General features: G+C 39.1%; 1 protein-coding gene across 1 annotated transcript; it reads right to left on the bottom strand.

Moving 5' to 3' along the window:
* Positions 1-11,946: 11,946 nt before the first annotated feature.
* Positions 11,947-18,286, bottom strand: hand2 (heart and neural crest derivatives expressed 2). The gene is made up of 2 exons (XM_035660708.1): positions 17,669-18,286; positions 11,947-12,297 (listed from the first exon to the last, which is right to left on the bottom strand). The coding sequence occupies exons 1-2, from the start codon at positions 18,284-18,286 to the stop codon at positions 12,175-12,177; spliced, it is 741 nt and encodes a 246-aa protein (XP_035516601.1). The 3' UTR covers positions 11,947-12,174.
* Positions 18,287-20,185: the final 1,899 nt, after the last annotated feature.

Here is a 20,185-nt window from a genome sequence, read left to right as displayed (position 1 = left end):
ACAACTCCGCTGTTGTGGAAAGTCGGTTTGTTTGAGACCAGTTATTTTTCCATTTCATTTGGGTTGAATGCCCCTGCAACATTTCAGTGTTCAATAAATCATATAGTGTTGGGTTGATTTTACAGTGACACATGGCATTTTCACACCTTCAATGCATCTATGCCCTTGACCGTTTGGCTGAAGGACAACTCACCATTAATTTGGCATTTACTTAGATGTGCAAACCAGAGGCTGATGTGGTGGTCGTTGTTTCTTTAAGCTTACAACCTGGATATAAGACATATAAAGGACAGAGAATCTTATTGCAGATGCACTGTCTTGTGCTCCTCTGCATTGATTGATCATTAGTGTCTTCTTCAAAGTTGATATTGCCTGTTGAAGGGTACCTGAGAAGGGAGGTTACAGTCATGTATCCTGCGGGGTGTGTTGTTAGTATGTCAGTGATCCTTTTGGGACACCCACTTTAAGAGGGGTGTCTGTGATCCCTGCCCAACATGGTGATTTGCTGATGTGGTGGACAAGTTATTGTTTTTTTTCCTGTATGTCCTTGAAGGTACTATCAGCGGCCAACCAGATTTGGAGCACCAGGGTCAGGTGTCCAAAAAGAGGAAAACACTGGCCTAGCTTTGGCTCTCTCTCATTTGGCTCCATCCTTTTCCGGCAGCAGCACGTTCTCAGCTTTGTTTGGTTCCTGCTTTGTTTTTCGCTTGACAACATTTACACCTCATATTACTCACACATCCACATTTACACTACTGATGTTACTGACTGACACATCCACATTGGTATTTATTACATCAGTTGTTTAAGTTATTGTACTTCACGCGTTAGTGCTTGGGCCCTAATAATTCCTTGCATTACAATAGNNATTACAATAGGGCCTTCACACGGTCAGTGCTCGGGCCCTAATTACAACATATATAAAAAAATGCTTCTAAAATACATTACCTACCCTAGCTTTAATTAGACCTTGACATATTTCTGGTGTCCCCATGTTAATCCCCATCCACACACCCACTACCCCACTGTGTGTGCCTCTATCACTCAGCCCATTAGTTCTCATCATGTCACACACACGCACTTATACTTGCATTCACAGCTGGACATAACTTAAAACATAAAACCCAGGGCTCCATTATTGTCCGTGTGTGTCTGTGTGTAGCTTTGAGTGTGTGTGTGTGTGTGTGTGTGTGTGTGTCCACCTTTTACCAGGTTTTATGCGTGTTCCCAGACCTGCTGATCAAAAACATGCAGCGTTGAACTGGTTGGCCTGGTGGTCTGTCCAGACCCGGGTGGTCTCAGGATTTATGTGTGTGTGTGTGTTCTGGGTGGCGTTGTAACCAGTGTTGGAGGACAATTTGTATTAACAACAGTCTCATTTCCAGATCGGGTGTCACAGACCCATGAGTGTTATAGAATGATCATGTCTCCTTACAGTGAAAAGCATGAAAGTGAGTGTCGTTTTCACACAAATCCAGCACTGTTTGCCTCTAGCAAGTAGATCAGTGCTACACATGGGTCATACCTGGCTTTATTTCATCTGTCTGCCTGAGATCTGCAAACAGGAACCGTCTGTTTTTCTCAAATCCAGGATGAAAACATTTGCTGTTAGTACTGTCCTTTTTGAATCACCTCTTAAAATTAAATTAGCTTTTATCCATGTTGACTAGCCACTGTGTGTTTTTATACTCAAGTTGTGGATTAAAATTAGTCTGACAAAAAAAAAAGAAGGAGAAAATTCATATCTAAAATAAAGATTCATTTTTTTCCATAAATTTACATTATTCATTGTAAGTGATGCTCATGTAGCACATGGGCTGACAAGTAGTGAGTTGGGAACACAACTGTCATTCCTACATCTATGCAACGTAGGGTTTACAATTGTACTCTATTCTAGCAATCCCAACGATACAAATGTACTTATTTAGATATTCATCATTAGTATTGTGATTAATAATGTGCTCCATGATAAAGTTGGTTCTCAGGACTGTTTCTGTCAGTCTTCTGTAATGACAGGGTTGGATCTAGAGGGGTTAAAAGATGCCTAGTCACCCCAGCTGCCAAACTAAAAATGCTAAAATCAATGGCCACAGTTTAGTTTAGTGTAATAATGTAATGTAATGTTTTTGAGTTCAAATATCTTCATTTATTTCCAAGCAAATATTGATATATGTAATTGTTTATAATTAAATCAGCATACATTTCTGCCACCCCTTAAAGCCTCCATGTCACTCTCTGGCCACCCCATGAATATTTCTGTAGATCTGCCCTGTCTAATCTTTCTACTCTGCAATGCATTCTTCAGGAGGCATCTTGTGTTTTAGTCACACAAAATAATGTCACTCCTTTGCTTTGCAAGAGCAGCTTGTTGACAACGTGATCAACAAATTGCACTTTCATTCAATTTTGTGATGGCAGTGTAAATAAACACAACACTACAAAGGATCATTTTTGTCAGCACACTAGCAAAAGCCTGACATCTGAGACATTTTTTACTTTTTAATTTATTTGACTGAAATGATTGAAAGAGAGCAGCTAAAGATGTTCTCCCCTCAGACAAACTACTGGGTTTGACTTTGAGGGACGCAGAGGGCCACCCAGGATTTAGAGGTGGGAGACCTGCCAACATCGCAACTAATGAACAATAAATTGCCAGCACAACTGACCTGCTCACACCACAGTCAATTAAAGGAGCATAAAAGACAGGTGTGGGAGGAAAGAACAGTGAATGTAAGGTGCTAATGAATCCATGTCATGGCTTTTCTTCCAAAGATAATTTAAATTAATATCTGCATCCTTACTGAATTTGCAATTAGGGAGTCAAAATAAGTTTTGAAGCCTAGCCCAAGCAGCTACAAGCAGTGCTCAGAGTCTTTAGCTGCAGTTGCTAAATGCTGGCTCAAGAAAACTCTGTATTGAAATCAAAGCAACACGTTTCAATTGTTTATGTCACTTCTTTGTACTTTGACAAACATCTTTAAATTAAGAAGACAGTCTTTCTAGAAACTTTTAAAATGAGTTAGAGATTGTTGCACTAACCCAATGACAATTAATACAGTTAAGGCTTTTAGGGTTTTTCTCTTTCCTTTAATCATTTTCAGAAAAGAGATTATATTAAAATAAAACTTAACTGATTTGAATATTTCTGATATTGAAAAACTGATATTTTAGACTGTATGAGGACATCAATCAGTGCCCTATACAACATTCCGAGGAGCTGTTATGCCTTTATATTAAGGAATGCTTAAAATTATTACTTATAAAAATAAAGCTAAATTGATTAATTTCATCAGGCTTGGTCAGTAGATATAATTGGGTATCATCTGCGTAACAATCAAAGTTAATTGGTCCAAGCACAGATCCTTGTGGAACAAACTAATTTTAGTGTTGCATAGAGGATTCATTGTTAATATGTACAAACTGAGATCAATCTGCTAAAAATGACTGACAAAAAGGCTGTCTCTGTGCTGTGATGTTCTTTCCTGACTTAAAATCCTCAAATCTGTTATGTTCAAAGTCACACAACTGTTGGGCGACTACTTTCTCCAGAATCTTACAGAGAAAGGGGAGGTATAGCTGACTAAAACCTTTGGATCAAGAGTGGGCTTTTAAAGAAGAGGTTTAATTACAGCTACTTTAAAGGACTGTAGTACATAACCAATATAAAGACAGATTTATCCGGTCTTGTGAAAAAGTGCTAAAGGTAAAACTACCTCCAAAATGTGGCAATGAGATCTATACAGTACATATGTAAAATACAATTTTGCAACCCGTCATACCACAGCTTACATAGTACTACGTGCCACATTCGCTCTTTCACACAGCGATGGCAAAGCCCATTGAAACAAACGCCAACAACGCATTGATACACCGATGCACATGGGGTTTAGTATCTTGCACCACGATACTCGACATAGGACAGGGGAAGCCGGGGATCGAACCAACAACCTTCCCGATTAGGGATGACCCGCTCTGCCTCTGCACCACAGCACCCCATGGATGATTCATTGCCCTTCCAATGGCTGCACATGAAACTGAAAGCAGAGCGTTGTTTGCTTCCACTTACGTGTTTCCTCCCCTTACGTCTGAATACCGCATCTGATGCCAACAGAGGACAGTTTGACGACAGGGAATAAAATACTGAGGTGTTTTTTACATTGGGTTTAGCTCCTGGCACCTCAGGCCTGAGTTAGCTAATATTAGCTGCAAGAGCTAACTAGCTAATGGCATCTAACATTACTGTTAGCGGCAGTTAGCTACTTTTAGCATTAGGAAACTCAGTAAATCACCTCGGTACCACTGTCGTCAAATTTCTACACACAGGATGTCAGAGGGAAAACAAGAATATATTGTCTCCTTCTCTAAAATATGATTAATTTTTACCCATATCACTAACATTTTTTTGTATTTTGTTTTACAGGAAGAAAAAAAAAGGATATTGATACCAAAATACAAAGAAAATTCATTTTTGGCATAAATGGGGGTTCATCTGGACTTCATTCTCAACTCAGGCTAAAAAAAATGAATAAAACACAAACAAACAAGAGTGAAAGGACACTACTGTGCTCATTGTGTTGGCACTGAGCTGGAAAAAGCAGAGTGACCCATGTTGTGTCCCAAACTGTGGGCTGTGCAGTTGATTGCTCTCCACAGGCCTAATCCTAATCCAATAATTTTCTCTATTTCCTGGTTCCTGGTTTCCTTTCTTTTTCTCTTTTAATTTTTTTCTGGCCATCTATAAAAGGGGAACAATGGGCAGGCTGTCTTTGGTTTGGCTGCTAATGAATCCAATACCCCCCACCCCCTTATGGCAAGAGCTGATTAGAAGAAGAAAAAACACATTTTGTCACAGTTTCTTTTGATGGGAATCCCTATCTGTCTGTATGTGCTGCATGCCTCTGTGTGTGTATGTGTGTGTGTTGCGTCATAGCAACATAGCAGTTATGAAGGGAATAGAATGACCTGGGGGTTTGTTTCAAGTGCTGCCAAGGGCCGACGCTCTCCTCTGCTTTACCTCTCTTTTCTTCTCCTCTGCCTCTCAATCTTTTTCCATTTTACCCTTAACATACTGCTTTTCACATTAAAATCATCATTACACGCTTTTCTTATTGCTGTAGTTGCTCATGTTTACAACAATATACCATATTTATATCCACTGTTGTGGCCAATAATGCTCTACACTAGCCACCAAATAATCAGTGGCTTCTCAAGCATCAAAAGTAACTTGCAGAGCATTTTCTATAGTCACTAATGTGGTGTGGGAAGAATAATCTGCAGCCACAATTGCCACTGATGCACTAATGTCAGTTGCCACCAGTAAAGCACAGCTGTCATCTTCAGTTTGGGTTATAGCTGCTTTAGGATCATCATAACCTTGGTTTTTCAGGGCCAAAGTGGACCTTCAAAGACAAAAAAAAAAGCTCTGGTCACTTGGTAGAATTGGGCCCCTCTGGTGGAAGGGAAACACAGCAGCACAAAATGGTGGAGAGATGGGAGAGGAAGAAGGAGGAGGAAGAGTGAGGGAGAAAGGGAGGGGTCTGCATGAGGTAATGGCTGCCAGATGTTTTGGTATTATCGGAGGGAAAAATTCTATTTCATCTATCAGGTTTGCCAGTCGACTGCACTTAGATAGACAAACAGGAGACATAAAGGGAGATAAGTGTGTGTGTATATGTGTGCAATCTTGTCTTATTGGTGAGTAATATTGTGAAGTACAAAAAGATTTAAACATCTCGAGCACAGGAGGACAAATATTCCATCACTGAAAGTGCTTTTACATTCGCCCTTTCACACACATTCACTCAGTGATGGCAAAGCCCATCAAACAGAAAACTCACTCATACACACTTCACACACGTGGAGCACTTGCTCAAGGATACTTCGACACGTGGCAGGAGGAGCCGGGGATCAAACCAACAACCTTCTGATTGGGGGTTGTCCCCTAATCCTCTGCGCCACAGCCGCCCTGATAGAACTGAGCCTTACGGAGAAATGAGCCTTCTTCTCACTTGATTTATTAGCTCAGTAAACAGTTTCCTAATGAGTTTATGGTCTCAATCTTTACTTTCAAATCTTCTTGAATTGCTAGTGAGTCCATCCAGTGCAACGCACTAAACTCAGATCAAACAGTCACACTAGGCAGTACTGATCAAATATGAATCTAGATTCTATCACTACATTGCTTATTTCTCTCCTCAAATTTCTTCAACAACACATTTTAGAGTACTCTTTATCTGTAATATAACTAGTGTGACCAGGCAAGGCCAGGTTAAAATTATTTTTAACGAAGCTGGTTTGCAAAACTGAACAAAACATGGTCACATTTGACTCTTCATACGAATTTCCCTAGTCCTCCAAATGACTAAGATCGCTAAGGAGCGCTGGGATCTTCAGAATTACCACGGAACTGAAAATCCACCTAAACAGAAAGTGAGTCAAGGAGGTGTTTTAAGTCTGGTTTGTGATGAAGGTGCAACAATACTGAGAGTGAAGGTGGAGTGAAGGCTACAACATGGAGTCCTGGTGGGGGTGGTGACCAAGGAAAGAGCAAGTCTGGAACCTCTGCAACCCCTCAGGACATTGGAAAAGGGTGATCTAGAGCAATGTAATGGCATCCATTGATGGGGGCAGAACCAACACGTGCAAAAAGAAATAAGACAACTGGACCTAATGGGGGCAAGAAGGTGGAACCAGGCAGGTAAAACCACACCGAATCACATTTCTGGTGCTGGCAATATTTAATTTCTTATCTATCCTTTCCTTGTTTTTTTGCTTTTTACTGTGTAGGCTTATGGATAATCCGTGATGACCCCTTTATCAGAAATGGGATCCATGACTACTGTAGAGCCAACCTTGAAACCCAACATACTTGAGGAGGTTATTTGCTGAGACTTCATAGGGCTAAGTCTACACTGCTCTCAGCATCATATCCTCAGAACAAGCTGTAAAGTAACAGCCTTAGCTAGGTTGCCATGGGGGAAAGTGCTTGAAATACCCAACATCAATGATGATGTGTCTAGGCAAAAGTGACTGGATGGCTGGCAGCACTGGCGGCTGCTAAAGAGGTTAGTGTTAGTGTCACTGTTAGCATCAGTTATATCAGAACTGGAGAGTATTTTCTTTCTACTGACAGCGATAGACATAATAGACAGATTGTTCGTCCAATCACCTGCCAAGTAGTTTTCCAATGACTTCTGCATAACCAAATATTGTGTGTAAAGAGAACAACTAGTGAACTAAAGAACTTTGGATGTAATGCTCAAGAAAAAATAGTCAACTGGAGTATCTTGGATGGGGTTTTGTAATTTTATTCTGCCTTCTTGGTTTTGCAGTCTAATACGATTTTTAAACTAATACCTTTTCCATTGCATTTCCATTTGTTTTTTCTTTTGTGACTACACTAAAGCATGTTGCATTCGGACATTAGGTGATTTGTCTTACATTTGTCTTAGATGTTAAGCACAGTTGACCATAATACTTAATGTGCAGTATGTGCATTTTGTTCAATGTATTTGTAGATAATTGTTGTGTCTAATGGTAATAGTGTATGTGGTATTTTACTAGGTTTCAGGGAAAATATTTAGTGGAGGTTTTTTTAGATGTTGGCCTCAGTTTGTAGTAGAAAATGAACCTTTAATAAACTGTAAATGCATAGTCATTAGTTTAATTGCCCCCTACATCTGACTCAGACATACAGCTTCCTTAGGTTGTAGTGTGTATTTTTATATGTTTGTGCTCCAGTCATTGTGGGGTCATTTCTGTCTGATGCTAGCTCTCTCACTAATTATCTGCTCTCCTGTCTTCACCCGAGGCCAGACTCAGGCCATTACATCTTCCGTTTGTCACAACCTAAATAAATCCTCTCAAGCTCTTTTTTTTTTTGTCTCTCCCCAACAACATACCAACTGGGATGACAGATAAGGCCTTATCAATGAAAAACTCCATCAGATACTGTGGTAATGTGCGGGAAGTGTGTCAATAGTTTTCAATTTCAGCTGTCAACATTGCAAAACTAGTCGGGAGGTTTATTTGTTAAAGGGTTTTACTGGTTTGGAATTATTAATTTGCCACAAATTGCCATTTCCAGATTAAAACCATTAAAAAGACACATACTCCTTCTATGTCATTAAAATTTTCAGAATCTGCAAGATGTCTCCTACTACACTTTAAAGTCCATTCTTAGTGTATGTGCACTGGTGGCTTCAAGTTTCTACATCACACTTGATGATGCATACTGGACCAGAAGTGACTTCCAGACTATTTATGATGCCAGAAATTGGCAGGCCCCGTCCCTTAAAATCTGATTTCCAATGAGCACAGAGAAATTTCCACCTTTCCAGCAGACGGATGTTAAAACGATCCTTTTAGTGTCAACTCCTGCACATACATTCTGTACAGTGAAGCTCAAATATCACACTGTAGCAACAAGTAAGGAGGTACTGAGGTTGGATGATACTACACTATTGGGGTACTGCAGCAGCTATACATTTTAGGCAGTGCTGTATATTCATTATGTCCCTAGAGTTCAAAATGTAAATACCCTGCATTACTGAAAGCAAGAAAATTCCTTAGCATTCCTGTATGGTCTTCACAACAACAAATGCTGCCAGCACCAGAAACCACAAGTTTGACCAATCACAGCTCTCCGTGTGACATTTTACATTTTTGAGGAGGTGCATCAGCCGCAGTGGGATGCCCAATATGCCACAGCAAAGGCACCACAAGAGTTTGCTACAGAAGCGTGATAGGACTTGGCAGGGAGGAAGTATCTGACATGAATCTGAGCCTATCGTCTGTAACAGCAGGTGCAGTTGAAAACATCACCGTAAAACAAAACTATAGGCATTAATATCGACTGGAGAAATAGAGACCACGCAAAGTGATATTAAAGTGAGGACAGGTTCACTCAATAGTGTGACATAGTTCAGATATTTGGACAGAAGCCAATAGTCTCAAATCACTTTTTGAAATTTCAGTTTGATTATCACCTGTCTGCGTTAATCAGCTTTTGAACATCGGCCTCATGGTGATTATTCAAGTGGGATATGAGAATTTTTGGCTCCATTTCCTTGTGTCACAAATCACAGGAGTGTGTCACCACAGGGAGCAAACACTGCAATAAATCCACCCGCTGCCCAAAGTAATATGTAGTGCTCACACAAATGAAACAACTGATTCTGATTACAAAATAAGAGCTGAATGTCATTCAATGTTGAATTTATGATAAACCATCTTGGATCTGTGTGTTGCAAATAGTTAAATTCTTCAACTCTCCCATGGTCTAGCCACAATATCACTCACCCACTACACTCTGAGCTCCTACCATCAGGACGGCGAGTATACCTCCCGAAAACCCGTCCGCAGATACCCTGAAGATCATCGTTGTACACCCATCAAGCTGTCTGGGTTCTCAACAAAACTATAGGTACCATCTTCAATCCCTGCCCAATGTCACAGTAAATTAGTTATTATTGTTTTCTGTAATATTATTTTTAATCATATAGTACTAGTTATATAATGTGACATGTGTGATTAGCTTCTATTTATTCATCATGTAGCACGTTCTTATGTGTGGTTTGGCGAATGAGTTATGTGGGTGGCCTCTGGTTGTGAACCAAATTGCCCCTTGGGGACATTAAAGACATTTCCAATGTCAATTCAATTCAATATGTCATATTGTCCTCCTTTCAATATGATGTGAATGTGGCGAGACAATGGGAGAGTTGCAGTTACAGAGATTGAGCTCAGCTATACATTGCAGATGAAAGACACTTCTGTATGGAAATCATGAGGAGGAGGCAAAGAATTTTTAAGAATTTTTTTTAAATAGAATTAATTGTAAAAGAAAATATGTAAAATATGTTTATATAACATCCATTAAATGTGATTCAGACTATGATCCATTTTGCATCCTTGTACAAAAGAGGTTAAGTTTTTGTTTATTAATTTTCTACTTTGAAATATGGAAAGATTTTTTTCTTAATCCATAACTATATTTAGTATGTTAAGAAAAAACCCCACAGATTTGTATCTGTTGGCAGATTCCACAGCAAATATTGTGTTTCCACTGCGAAGATATTTGGCTACACATGACAAAATCAAAATGTTTAATTTCACATACTATAATCCCTTAATTGGTAGACAAAGTATATTTTCTTTTAAAACTCCAGAGGTGTTTTTCTGGAAAATGTTAAAAGCTAATTTTAGTGACTAAAAAAGGATGTTAAGAAAACCAGCCCTAAAAAGGCCTGGCCACCCCAGCTGCCCCCCCCCCCCCAGTTTGGTGTTAAATGCTGTCAAACACAACATTAATTTAATGATTAAATGATAGGCTTACGTTCAGTGGATAAACACCCTGTGGTATAAATAGTTGTTATGTAAGACTACTCTTGCATATTTAACTCACCCAAAAGATGTGCCAGTAATATTATGCTGCTTGACTTCAGGATCATTATGAAATTACATTAGACAGAAGATGTTCAGATTTTGCAATCAATACTGGCCCACAGACTACAGTGTCAACTACAGAATTGTGCATTCTGAGTATTCTGTATTCCTTACTCCATACACACAACTATGTCATGCCTTTGCCATCCTAGCAAAAAGTGTATACCCTGCACCCATCACTGTTTCAATGAAAAAAGACATGTAGTCCAAATATCTTCATTTTGGGACGTTTGCAACAAATATTGATACATGTGATTATTTCTGATTATATCGGCATATATGCCTGCCACCCTATGGACACCCCATGATTATTTCTCTAGATCTGAATGGATTTGCGCAGAGAATGTAAGAAGTCAGTTTGTATCAGTTACCACGTAACCAGATGGTGGTTTATTCAGTTCATGACACTGTTTACATCCCACATTAAGCATTATTTAGACTCCCACCACAATTTTACGCCACAACACGGACATTTCACCACCGTGACGTCATTACATTTACAACCGAAAATTGCGAGAGAGAAGAGAAAGAGAGATTGAAATGGAGATAGATAGAAAGAGAGAGAGAGAGAGAGAGAGAGAGAGAGAGAGAGAGAGAGAACTTCACATATACATTGTCGCTTTAAAGATACTCAGTAAAAATGTCCACTGTTTCGGTCCTTCTAACGGCCACATTGCACATAAATATATTCCGTTAAATAAAGCTCAGAGCACGTCGTGTGTCTGTGTTTTTAACCCCAACTCCTGTTTTCCCTCGGAAGGAAGAGAGACTCTTCACAATCTAACTGATATAAAGCTACTGTTCTCAGTCGCAACGTACACACCTGGTAGAACATAACTTAAAAGCTTTTATGGGCTTGTAGAGAGACAGAAAGGAGCAGAAGCGGAGCGAGCGTAACAGTGGTCAGTTGATTCACGAGGTCAAAGGTTATAGATAATGTAGTATTTGCAACTCTCCTACCTCGAACGCACATATATTTCAAGCTCATAAACATTTATTGTATTTTAAATTAACCCATAGCCAAAGTTCCAACTGACATAAAATATGGTGTCTTAAGGAAAGATAATACATTTTATTGAAGCCCTAAATAGGCTACTGCTTTTTCTGTTCAAATGTTTTTCAATTCAAATCTCCAAACTTTTCAAATAAACATGAAATATGTATGGAAGTATAGTAGCCCATTTCCGCCAGTATAATAAAATATAATATGAAAACTTCGCCTTGATAAAAAAAATATCCCCATGGTAAGTCATAACTATGTCGGTCATAATTTTATCTAATAATTATGTTTTTATTTAGTAATTTTGACTTTAACTCATAATTAGGACTTTTTATTTCATTTTGATTATCTTCCCCATCATTTTGACTAAACATGAACGGTATCATTTCATCAACCCATTTTTTAAATATTACTGGCGGGAATGGGCTTACAGAAATATGTGATATTTTCATTAGGCTAGGTGTTGTTTTCTCGAGAAATTTGAGGAGGAGATCAGTGTTCAAGGTCTTACACAGAACAAAAGGCAGAAAGGTGGTGGAGTTCTCAATTTGAAGTTATGTTCTATCAGCAACTCCAACCAATAAGCAAACCAATAGTAAACTGTTACTTTCTTCCTGTCCACCGTGCTACGGGAAGGTCCACAGAGATGATTATGATTGCGGCTACAGTCATCAGGGCTGTCCCGTCCCGCTCCCCGAGGACCGGAGAGGGACAGAGAGCAGAGGGCGCTACTGTTTGAGTTCCAGAGCCCAGACGTGTTGAGGCCATCCTGTCCGCCCTTTACTCTTCTTATCGCCCGCTGACGAGGAGGATGAGGATGATGAAGATGATGTTGTCTTTGGAATCTCCACCTGTAGACACGTGATATTTATTGTTATATACATTGGTCACGTTGATAGATGGAAACCGTTGTACTTTTCTGTCTTTGCCATTTTACCATTAAAACCATTTTAATGAATACATTCTCCAGGTTGTTTCATAAATGTTCAAAAAACAATCTGATGTTATCTTGTAAAGAGCAGTATCAACTAAAAGGAAAAACATTATTATCATTATTATTCACAATAATAATATATTTGATTTTTATAAAGAAAATTCTTAGCCTGTTAAGAATTGCGGTTTCCCACTGCCAACAGCTCTCTCTGAAGCGGTGTTTAGCCTAATCAAACATATATTAATATAATTTCACAGCACCATGGAATAACTTTATATGTTGCTAGTTATGCAATGAAAAAATTGCATGAAATGAATGATGATTTCTTCTCCTTTTCTACAAATACACGTACAAATATGCGCACCAGGAGACTGCCAACCACCCTTATTTTTTATTGTTGTAATCCCTCTACTTTAACACTGCCTGTAGACGTTTTGTCCTTAATAACAACAACAACAACAACAATAATAATACTAAAAAAAACAAGATAGACGATGCTATAGTACGTTCAGGACCACAGGACGATTTGGAAATGATTTAATTTATAAAAATGTTTAATTATTTAAAAATTGATTCACAGTGCGCTGAGTTACTGTCTACACACTGTACACTCGAGGATAATACCGGCCGGGACCATCACTGTCACTGTGAGTGACGTGTTTGATGTAGCCTATATAACCTGCTGTATATGGTGTAATAATATGTTGAAGGTCCAGTCCGTCTTTTCACGCTGAAAAAAAGCCTTGCTTTCTGCAAATATGTTGTGAACAATATACCATCCATCCAATCCAGCACAACCTAGGCTACATTTGAACGCTTCACACGTAAGCGTATTACCAACTCAATTCTGTATAAATAATAATGCTTTTATTCTTGATTTCTTCACTAGTTTTTTTGTTTCCTGCTATTAAACCTACTTAAAATAATTTAAACAAAATAAAAAATAATAAAATATATAATTAAAAATAAGACGGTTTGCGTTAAACTGACACTTTGAATGCAGGGCGACACTGTGTGTGTGTAGTGTGTGTGCGTGTAGAAAAAGTCTAATCGAGCTGTAAAAATAAAAATGGCAAATATGCTTTTTATTAATTAATTATTTTTGCGTTAATGCATCCACAAGTTCCAATAACATGTGGAGGAGTAAGATGAGTTAAACAGCCGAGATTCACAGTCAATCCCACTTCTTTTCTTTGTGTAATGTTCTTCTATATTATTATAGTCCTCATCGGGCGCAACAGCGCGATCTGTTCTTTTGTCTCTACACTAGTATCCTAAACAGAAACAGCTTATCAATTTAGATAAGACAACAACAACACTAATAATAATAATAATAATAACAGCAATGAGGAGAAGAAGAAGAAAATATTAAAATACTAATCGGACCTGTGAATAAAGAATTATGATTTTACATTATACTAGCACGCACACACACACACACACACACAATAGTTTATCTTATGTTATTATTACAGACATGTCACCTTTATGAATTACAAGCAGGTTTACTGCACATTTACTCTGTGTCACTTACAGTTGCAAAATGGAATCAAACATGACACAGAGAGCACAATGAAAATGCTTTCTGAAAAACCTCACACTGCTACTAAATAAAAATATGTGCTGTGACTCAGTCAGTAACATGCAGGTTTGTCACCAAAGGCTAAATCATTCGATCAGAAATCTTTTCTGATGATCTAAAGAAAAACACACACACATATTTATAATAAAAAGCATGGATTCAAAGGGTAGCCTAAAATAAGTGACTGACCAAAACAGATCTGTCTTGTCCCTGTCTACATGAACTCGATTTTGCACAAACTAGATCATTGGATTATTCCATTGTAGTACAGCAAACTAAACAAACCCACATTGAAGCAGCATGTTTAAGCCATGACTGTAATCAGTGACAAAAACAGTGTGGCCGAAGAAAAAAATCTAACAAATTGTAAAAAAAATTATATCTTAATTCTCCCTTGCACATACAATGTAAAATAATGTCAGAGTCCCTCCTTATTTGCAAGCTTAGACATGCTTTCCTCTTTAAATTCCTACTCATTCATTAAGATAAGTGCAGGTTGAGGAGCATAAGCCATGTAACTTCAGCTGCACTGAGAATCAAACTCACTTAGTTACTCAATCGATTAAACAAATAAAGGATGCATATGATGCATTTTATGATAAACTGAAGTTTCTCAGTTGTATTTGAATTCAGGACTGGAGTGTCATGAGAGAGTTGACATGAGTTATGAACAGGACTACATCCTCCTATTAGTGATTGCAACTTGAAAAGTGAGGAAAAAATGCTTTCTGGATTCAATTATGCACAACACTTCCTATAGGCAGCACATTAAGCAACAGACAGGAAATAATTCTTCTGTTCTGCTCTTTTCCACTATATTTTGATCTGTTATATATGTATTGTTTGTTTCTACACACAATTCCCTGCTGCGCTAAAGCTTGATGTTAGCTCTGAAAAAGATATAGCCATTTATCATACATATATAAAAACATATGTGTTCAAAAGGCTGGCAGAGCATGTATCAGTGACATGATGCTTGGCTCTGTTTGTATATAGTAGTACACAAAAAGAGCACGTGCATATTCATGCCACTAAATGTGGATGTGCTCATGTGAAAGCAAAAGTCAAGTAAAAGACAGTTTAAATAGGAAACAACAAATCCTTAGCGATTGTGGGACCTTGTAAAGCCATAGGCTATGGACAGCATATGCTGGGAACAAAACTATGTGGATAATATAGCATGCTGTAAGGACCAAACCATCAAAAAGCAGGAATAATAGTGGTGGGTCTGCATGGCTGGACCTGGCCCCTCCTGGCTCCAAGATGTCTAAGGATGGCAACCAATCTTATGGCTCCACAGTTAGTCTTAACCATTTTGGACTATATCATTATTGTGTAAAATCTTTTTGTTTATATGGTTCAGCTGTATGAGGAAATACGTAATGGCTGGTTAAGGAGTCAAGTGTCCATTATAAAAATGTGTAAACACACTTTGTTTACTACTGTTTACACTCTCTTTAGCGGATGCCTGTGTGCTTCACTGGCTTTTTAAATTCATCCCCCAAATAAATCAGCTATAAGATTACTCTGTACTATAGTACTCTGCATTGGTGTGTATGTGTGTGTGATTCTGTCACAGGGGAAGCCTGTATTGCTTTGTCTCTCTCTTGTGTATGCTGGCTGTTTTTAACTCTGCTAGTTTTACATCCTCACTCACGTAAAAAGGATACAACACAGTAGATTAGTGGGCCTATAGGTAGTAATAGTATAGGCTAACAATTAATGTTTATTAATTAATAATTCATTTATTGTGTCTTTATACGTTATAACAGCTCCTTTTGTTTGTTTATTTTGTTTATGTATATGTATTTGTATGTGTTTATTTGCTTTGGCAACATTGTATGGCACACATACAAGCTACTTGAATTAAATTGAAATTGTATGCAATGGTAGGCTACATGAAGCTGGTTTTGGAGGTCTAAATGTAAAGGTCCTAGAGAGTCTCCATAGATGACAGACAAACCTACTTATATAATTGATTGATGAAAAAAGGCAGGGGAGGATCTAGAGGGGTAAAAAAATGCCTGGCCATCCCAGTTTGGTGTCAAATTGAACACATTAATTCAGATTATTAAAAAAAAAAAATAACATGTTAAAAAATGGAAATTAATTTAATAATCTGTTATGGCCGAATTTTACATTCACACATAAATTCAGTGAAAACAGACATGTGTTTGGGAAAATGTCTGAAGATTTGGAAATAAAACAATTTATTAATTTATAATGTGCCAGAATAATGTAATGTTTCTAAATTCAAATATCTTCATTTGGGGGCTTTCCCAAGCAAATATTGATATATGTGATTGTTTAAAATTAAATGAGCATATATTTCTGCCACCCCTTAAAGGATGCCTCTGAATAATTCTCTAGATCCGTCCGTGAATATAGGCTAATTATGTCAAGATAAAAATCAACGGTTTGCTAATTTATATTTCAGCTCTATTATTAATCACATTGTGCTGCTGCTTTGGCAACAGATGTAAATTAGCCTATATGACCAATATTGAGAGCCAACTATATTCTAATAAATAAATGATGATGCAATGACAAATAAGACAAATTTAATTTTTTGTCTTGGTGTAGAAAATGTTTACAACGCATCATCACAGAGAAATAATCAAAGCGAAGTTGAACACTCTTTTAGTAGCCGTCCCGTCCAGTCAACATGCGGCATAACAGAAAGCGGCGTTATATTTAACAGCCTTGTCATTTCTTTTTTCTTCTTTAGTATTTATGCTCAAAAGGAAAAAAAGTTGAATTATAATTATATTAGGATTATATGCCATGCAAAACTGATTTGTAATGACATTTTTTTTAAAGCTGAGTTGGCCAATATTTTAGAAATTACATAAGATTTTTTTATACCAAATAGTAGCCTATATTTCTTTTAGTAACACTTTTGTTCTAATGCGACATGAACGGCACATTTCAAGGTCGAATAGAAGCACTCCGTGCATTCTTACTCCGTAAGACATGTTGTTTCTGATACAACGTTTTCATACAGCCACTGCTGCAGGCCTGCAGCTCTGCTGTCGGACGATGACTACCGGCAAACCTCATGAAGAGGTGTTTACAACTGTGACCTTCAGTGGTTAATCTTCGTGGGATAAACTATTAAAATAAAGAAGGAATAGTTCGATTTAAAAATGGCAACACTGTACAAAGGCTACCTATTGATTTAGGTCAACAGCCAAAACTGACTAACTAACTAAATAAAAGGTGACTGCAGTTGTCAGTTAGGAATAAGACTAATGAAATTGGGCTCTACTTTATCTATGTTTATCTTTCCATCACATTAGGTCCTTAAAAGCTTGCTGACTAATCCACTGAACTCTCAACTGTTTCAGGCTGTTGCTCTTCTTTTTTTCTATTACTGGTCTGTTAATGAGTCCACTGATCCACTGCTAACATATGCCGAATTGAATATTTGGAAAAAGTCCTTTAATTAAGCTGTAGACCCAAAGTATTTTAAACTGTTGCCTAGGCCTAGGTCTTCTTTCCCCCTAAAACATAGAATTTGAACAAGAACCGTCGCCTTACGGGAGTGTCAACAAGCGTTCCTTTTTAGTTTAACCCATAACAGGAAACACTCTGGGTTATGGCAGCTGATCACATCTGATATCTGATGAAGATATTTACTCTGATGTTATTTTAATTTTAGGTGGCTTTATTTGAATTCAGCAGTAGGTAGCCTCGGTTCACCTACCGCCTCTCTCTTCCTCCGCTCCTCCCGAGCCTCCGTCTTTTTCAGCTCGGCCTTGAAGGCCTGTGTGTCTCCGTGCTGTCCGTCCTTGTCCAGGATGTCCATCAGGTAGGAGATGTAGCTGGTGGCCAGTCGCAGCGTCTTAATCTTTGACAGCTTGGTGTCGGCCGGGACGTTGGGGATACACTCCCGCAGCTCCGCAAAGGCCGAGTTGATGCTCTGGGTCCGCCGCCTCTCTTTACGGTTGGCCGTGGGTCTCCGCTTCACGGTCCGAGGGTGTGTGTGGTGGTGGTGCATGCCGACCGTGGCTCCGTTCACCGAGATGGTGCCGGGCCCCGGAACCAACCCGCCAGGTCCGTAGTGATGATGATGGTGATGGTGGGGGTCCAGGCCGCCTGTAGAGCCGCCGCCACTGTTGCCATGGTACTCTGGGCTGTAGCCGGGCGCGAGACTATACTCGGTGGGAGACATATCCGCGTGGCTTATCAGCCAGCTGGTAAAGTACGGAGGAGCCCCAGTGTCCTCATGACACCGACCGGCCGCCGCCGCATGTAGGGAATAGTGGTGGCTGTCGTGGTGGTGCATGACCGGGTGGTGAGGGAAGCCCGAGACAAGACTCATAGTGACACACACAACACAGACGCACTCACGCGCACAAACACACGTACACGCACTCTCTCTTGCACGCGCGCACACACTAACTCACACACGCGATCCCTTCTCGGATGCTGCAGAAGTAAAGTCGCCTCTGCTGTTTAACGGTTGCCCAGAGCAGATGACTGCATCCTGAATAATCTCCACAGCGCCTTCTGTCAACAGCCCGCTGGCCCGACCGTGATTGTCGGTATTCCGTGCCACAAGTAGGCTTGTCCTGTCTACAGCCTGGTGGCCCTGTAGGCCTCTTGGTTCTGTCTGAACAACTCCTCCTCCTCTAAGACATTGTTCCTTTTCTTCTCCTTAAATTACAGCAGCGCTTATTCCTCCTCTTCTTTTAGAAAGTCACACTGCGGGTTCCTTCTGTTCTCCTTTCAGTTTTCATCTCATCCTCCTCTGTGAGTCAGCAGCTGTCAGCCACAGGGCCGTTTGGCAAGGCAGGAGCAGTCTGGGCCGGCACTTGGACACTACTGGCTGGTTGATACTGAGCTATGGTAAAGCCACTTTTTCTGTATGAGAGAGAGAGAGAGAGAGAGAAAGAGAGAGAGAGAGAGAGTCTGAATTTTACGTCATCTTTACTACAGGGGAGGAGAGACAGACTTCAGAGCCTCTGTCAACCAATGGCAGACCCCCACCCAGCCCAGTCTGTTTACTTCTCTTTAATGTCAGTAGGCCTGCTAAGTAGACTTGTTGGCGCGCGCGCACGCAAGCACCAACACAAGTGAGATGAATCCGTTCTCGTTTCTAGCATTTTAAGTTGTACATACACATACGGCAGCCCGACTGTACCATAACATGGTCAGTATTGTTCTTTATTTGTGTATTTTAAAACTAATTAAACGAAAAATTAAAACGATAAAGATAATATATTAAGCCTTTGTAATGCTTTAAAGTGTGTATCTGCAGAGGACGGGATACCAAGGTAGAGTTTGGAAATAACTAAGTCTTGATCAGCAACTGATGAAAAATAAATCTTAAAATATACGTTTTTTAAATATCTAATTTCACATTTCTGGGGGGACCTTGTTTATGTTCTCAGTTTGGCTTATCTTGGGGCCAGCAGAGCCAATGAAGGACTACTGAAGGTCCAGTTGACATGTCGAATAGTCCCACTGTCAAGGAGGCCATAGAGACAGACTCTGGACATATGCAACGCATGTCACTCTTCTGTTTTAGTGTCATACATACACTCAGGTACAAAAGACAGATGTGATAAACCATCAGGAAAATACTGTAACAAAAGTTCAGTCACACAAATGTTTAATTTCAAATATTCATATCATATAAAAATGTTATAAATGTTATAAGCTATTATCTTAATTTCTGTTGGCATGAAAATAAAAAAATACCAATTATTTATTTTATCTAAATAGTTTATATGCGACTTGATCCTACTGTTCTCTAACCTATGCTACGTTTGCAATTAAAATGAATACCATTGTAATGTCTTAAAGCTTTAATTACAGTAACAGTAGATGTATACTTTCATTTAAGCGCTTTGAGTGGTCGGAAGGCTAGAAAGGCGCTATACAAGTACAAGTCCATTTACCATTCTTCTCGCCATTCCAACTCATAGTTGGAGTGTGTGTGTGAACCTCACAGCTTCACTGTAAGAAGACTGTAGTCACTGGGGATAAGCTAGCTAGCATTATGCAAACAAAAATATTGTCTGCTGACCAAACAAAATTTTTCCCTGAAACTAGCAGCTGTTGCTGGCATCCTTCAAGTCCTCGAGTCAAGTATGTAAGGCACTGTTACTATCAGGGGCAAGATAGAGCGGTACAGAGCTTGTGTCAGAAGGTCCATCCCAAGACACTTGAGATGAGACAGAAATGTTTCATTAAAATCAAAAAGTTTTTCTTGATC

This window comes from Morone saxatilis, unplaced genomic scaffold (genome assembly GCF_004916995.1).
Source record: "Morone saxatilis isolate NCDOM2014 unplaced genomic scaffold, NCSU_SB_2.0 Contig17, whole genome shotgun sequence".
Taxonomy (NCBI): Eukaryota; Metazoa; Chordata; class Actinopteri; family Moronidae; genus Morone; species Morone saxatilis.
The sequence above is the reverse complement of the archived record's forward strand: the minus strand, read 5'-3'. Positions and strand labels throughout refer to the sequence as shown.

Bases quoted from the DNA above. Each gene is read 5' to 3' on its own strand.
- hand2 (XM_035660708.1), bottom strand. From the start codon at position 18,286: ATGAGTCTTGTCTCGGGCTTCCCTCACCACCCGGTCATGCACCACCAC. The intron at 12,298-17,668 runs GTAGGTGAACCG...ACGTGTCTACAG, and splicing joins AGCGGAGGAAGAGAGAGGCG to GTGGAGATTCCAAAGACAAC.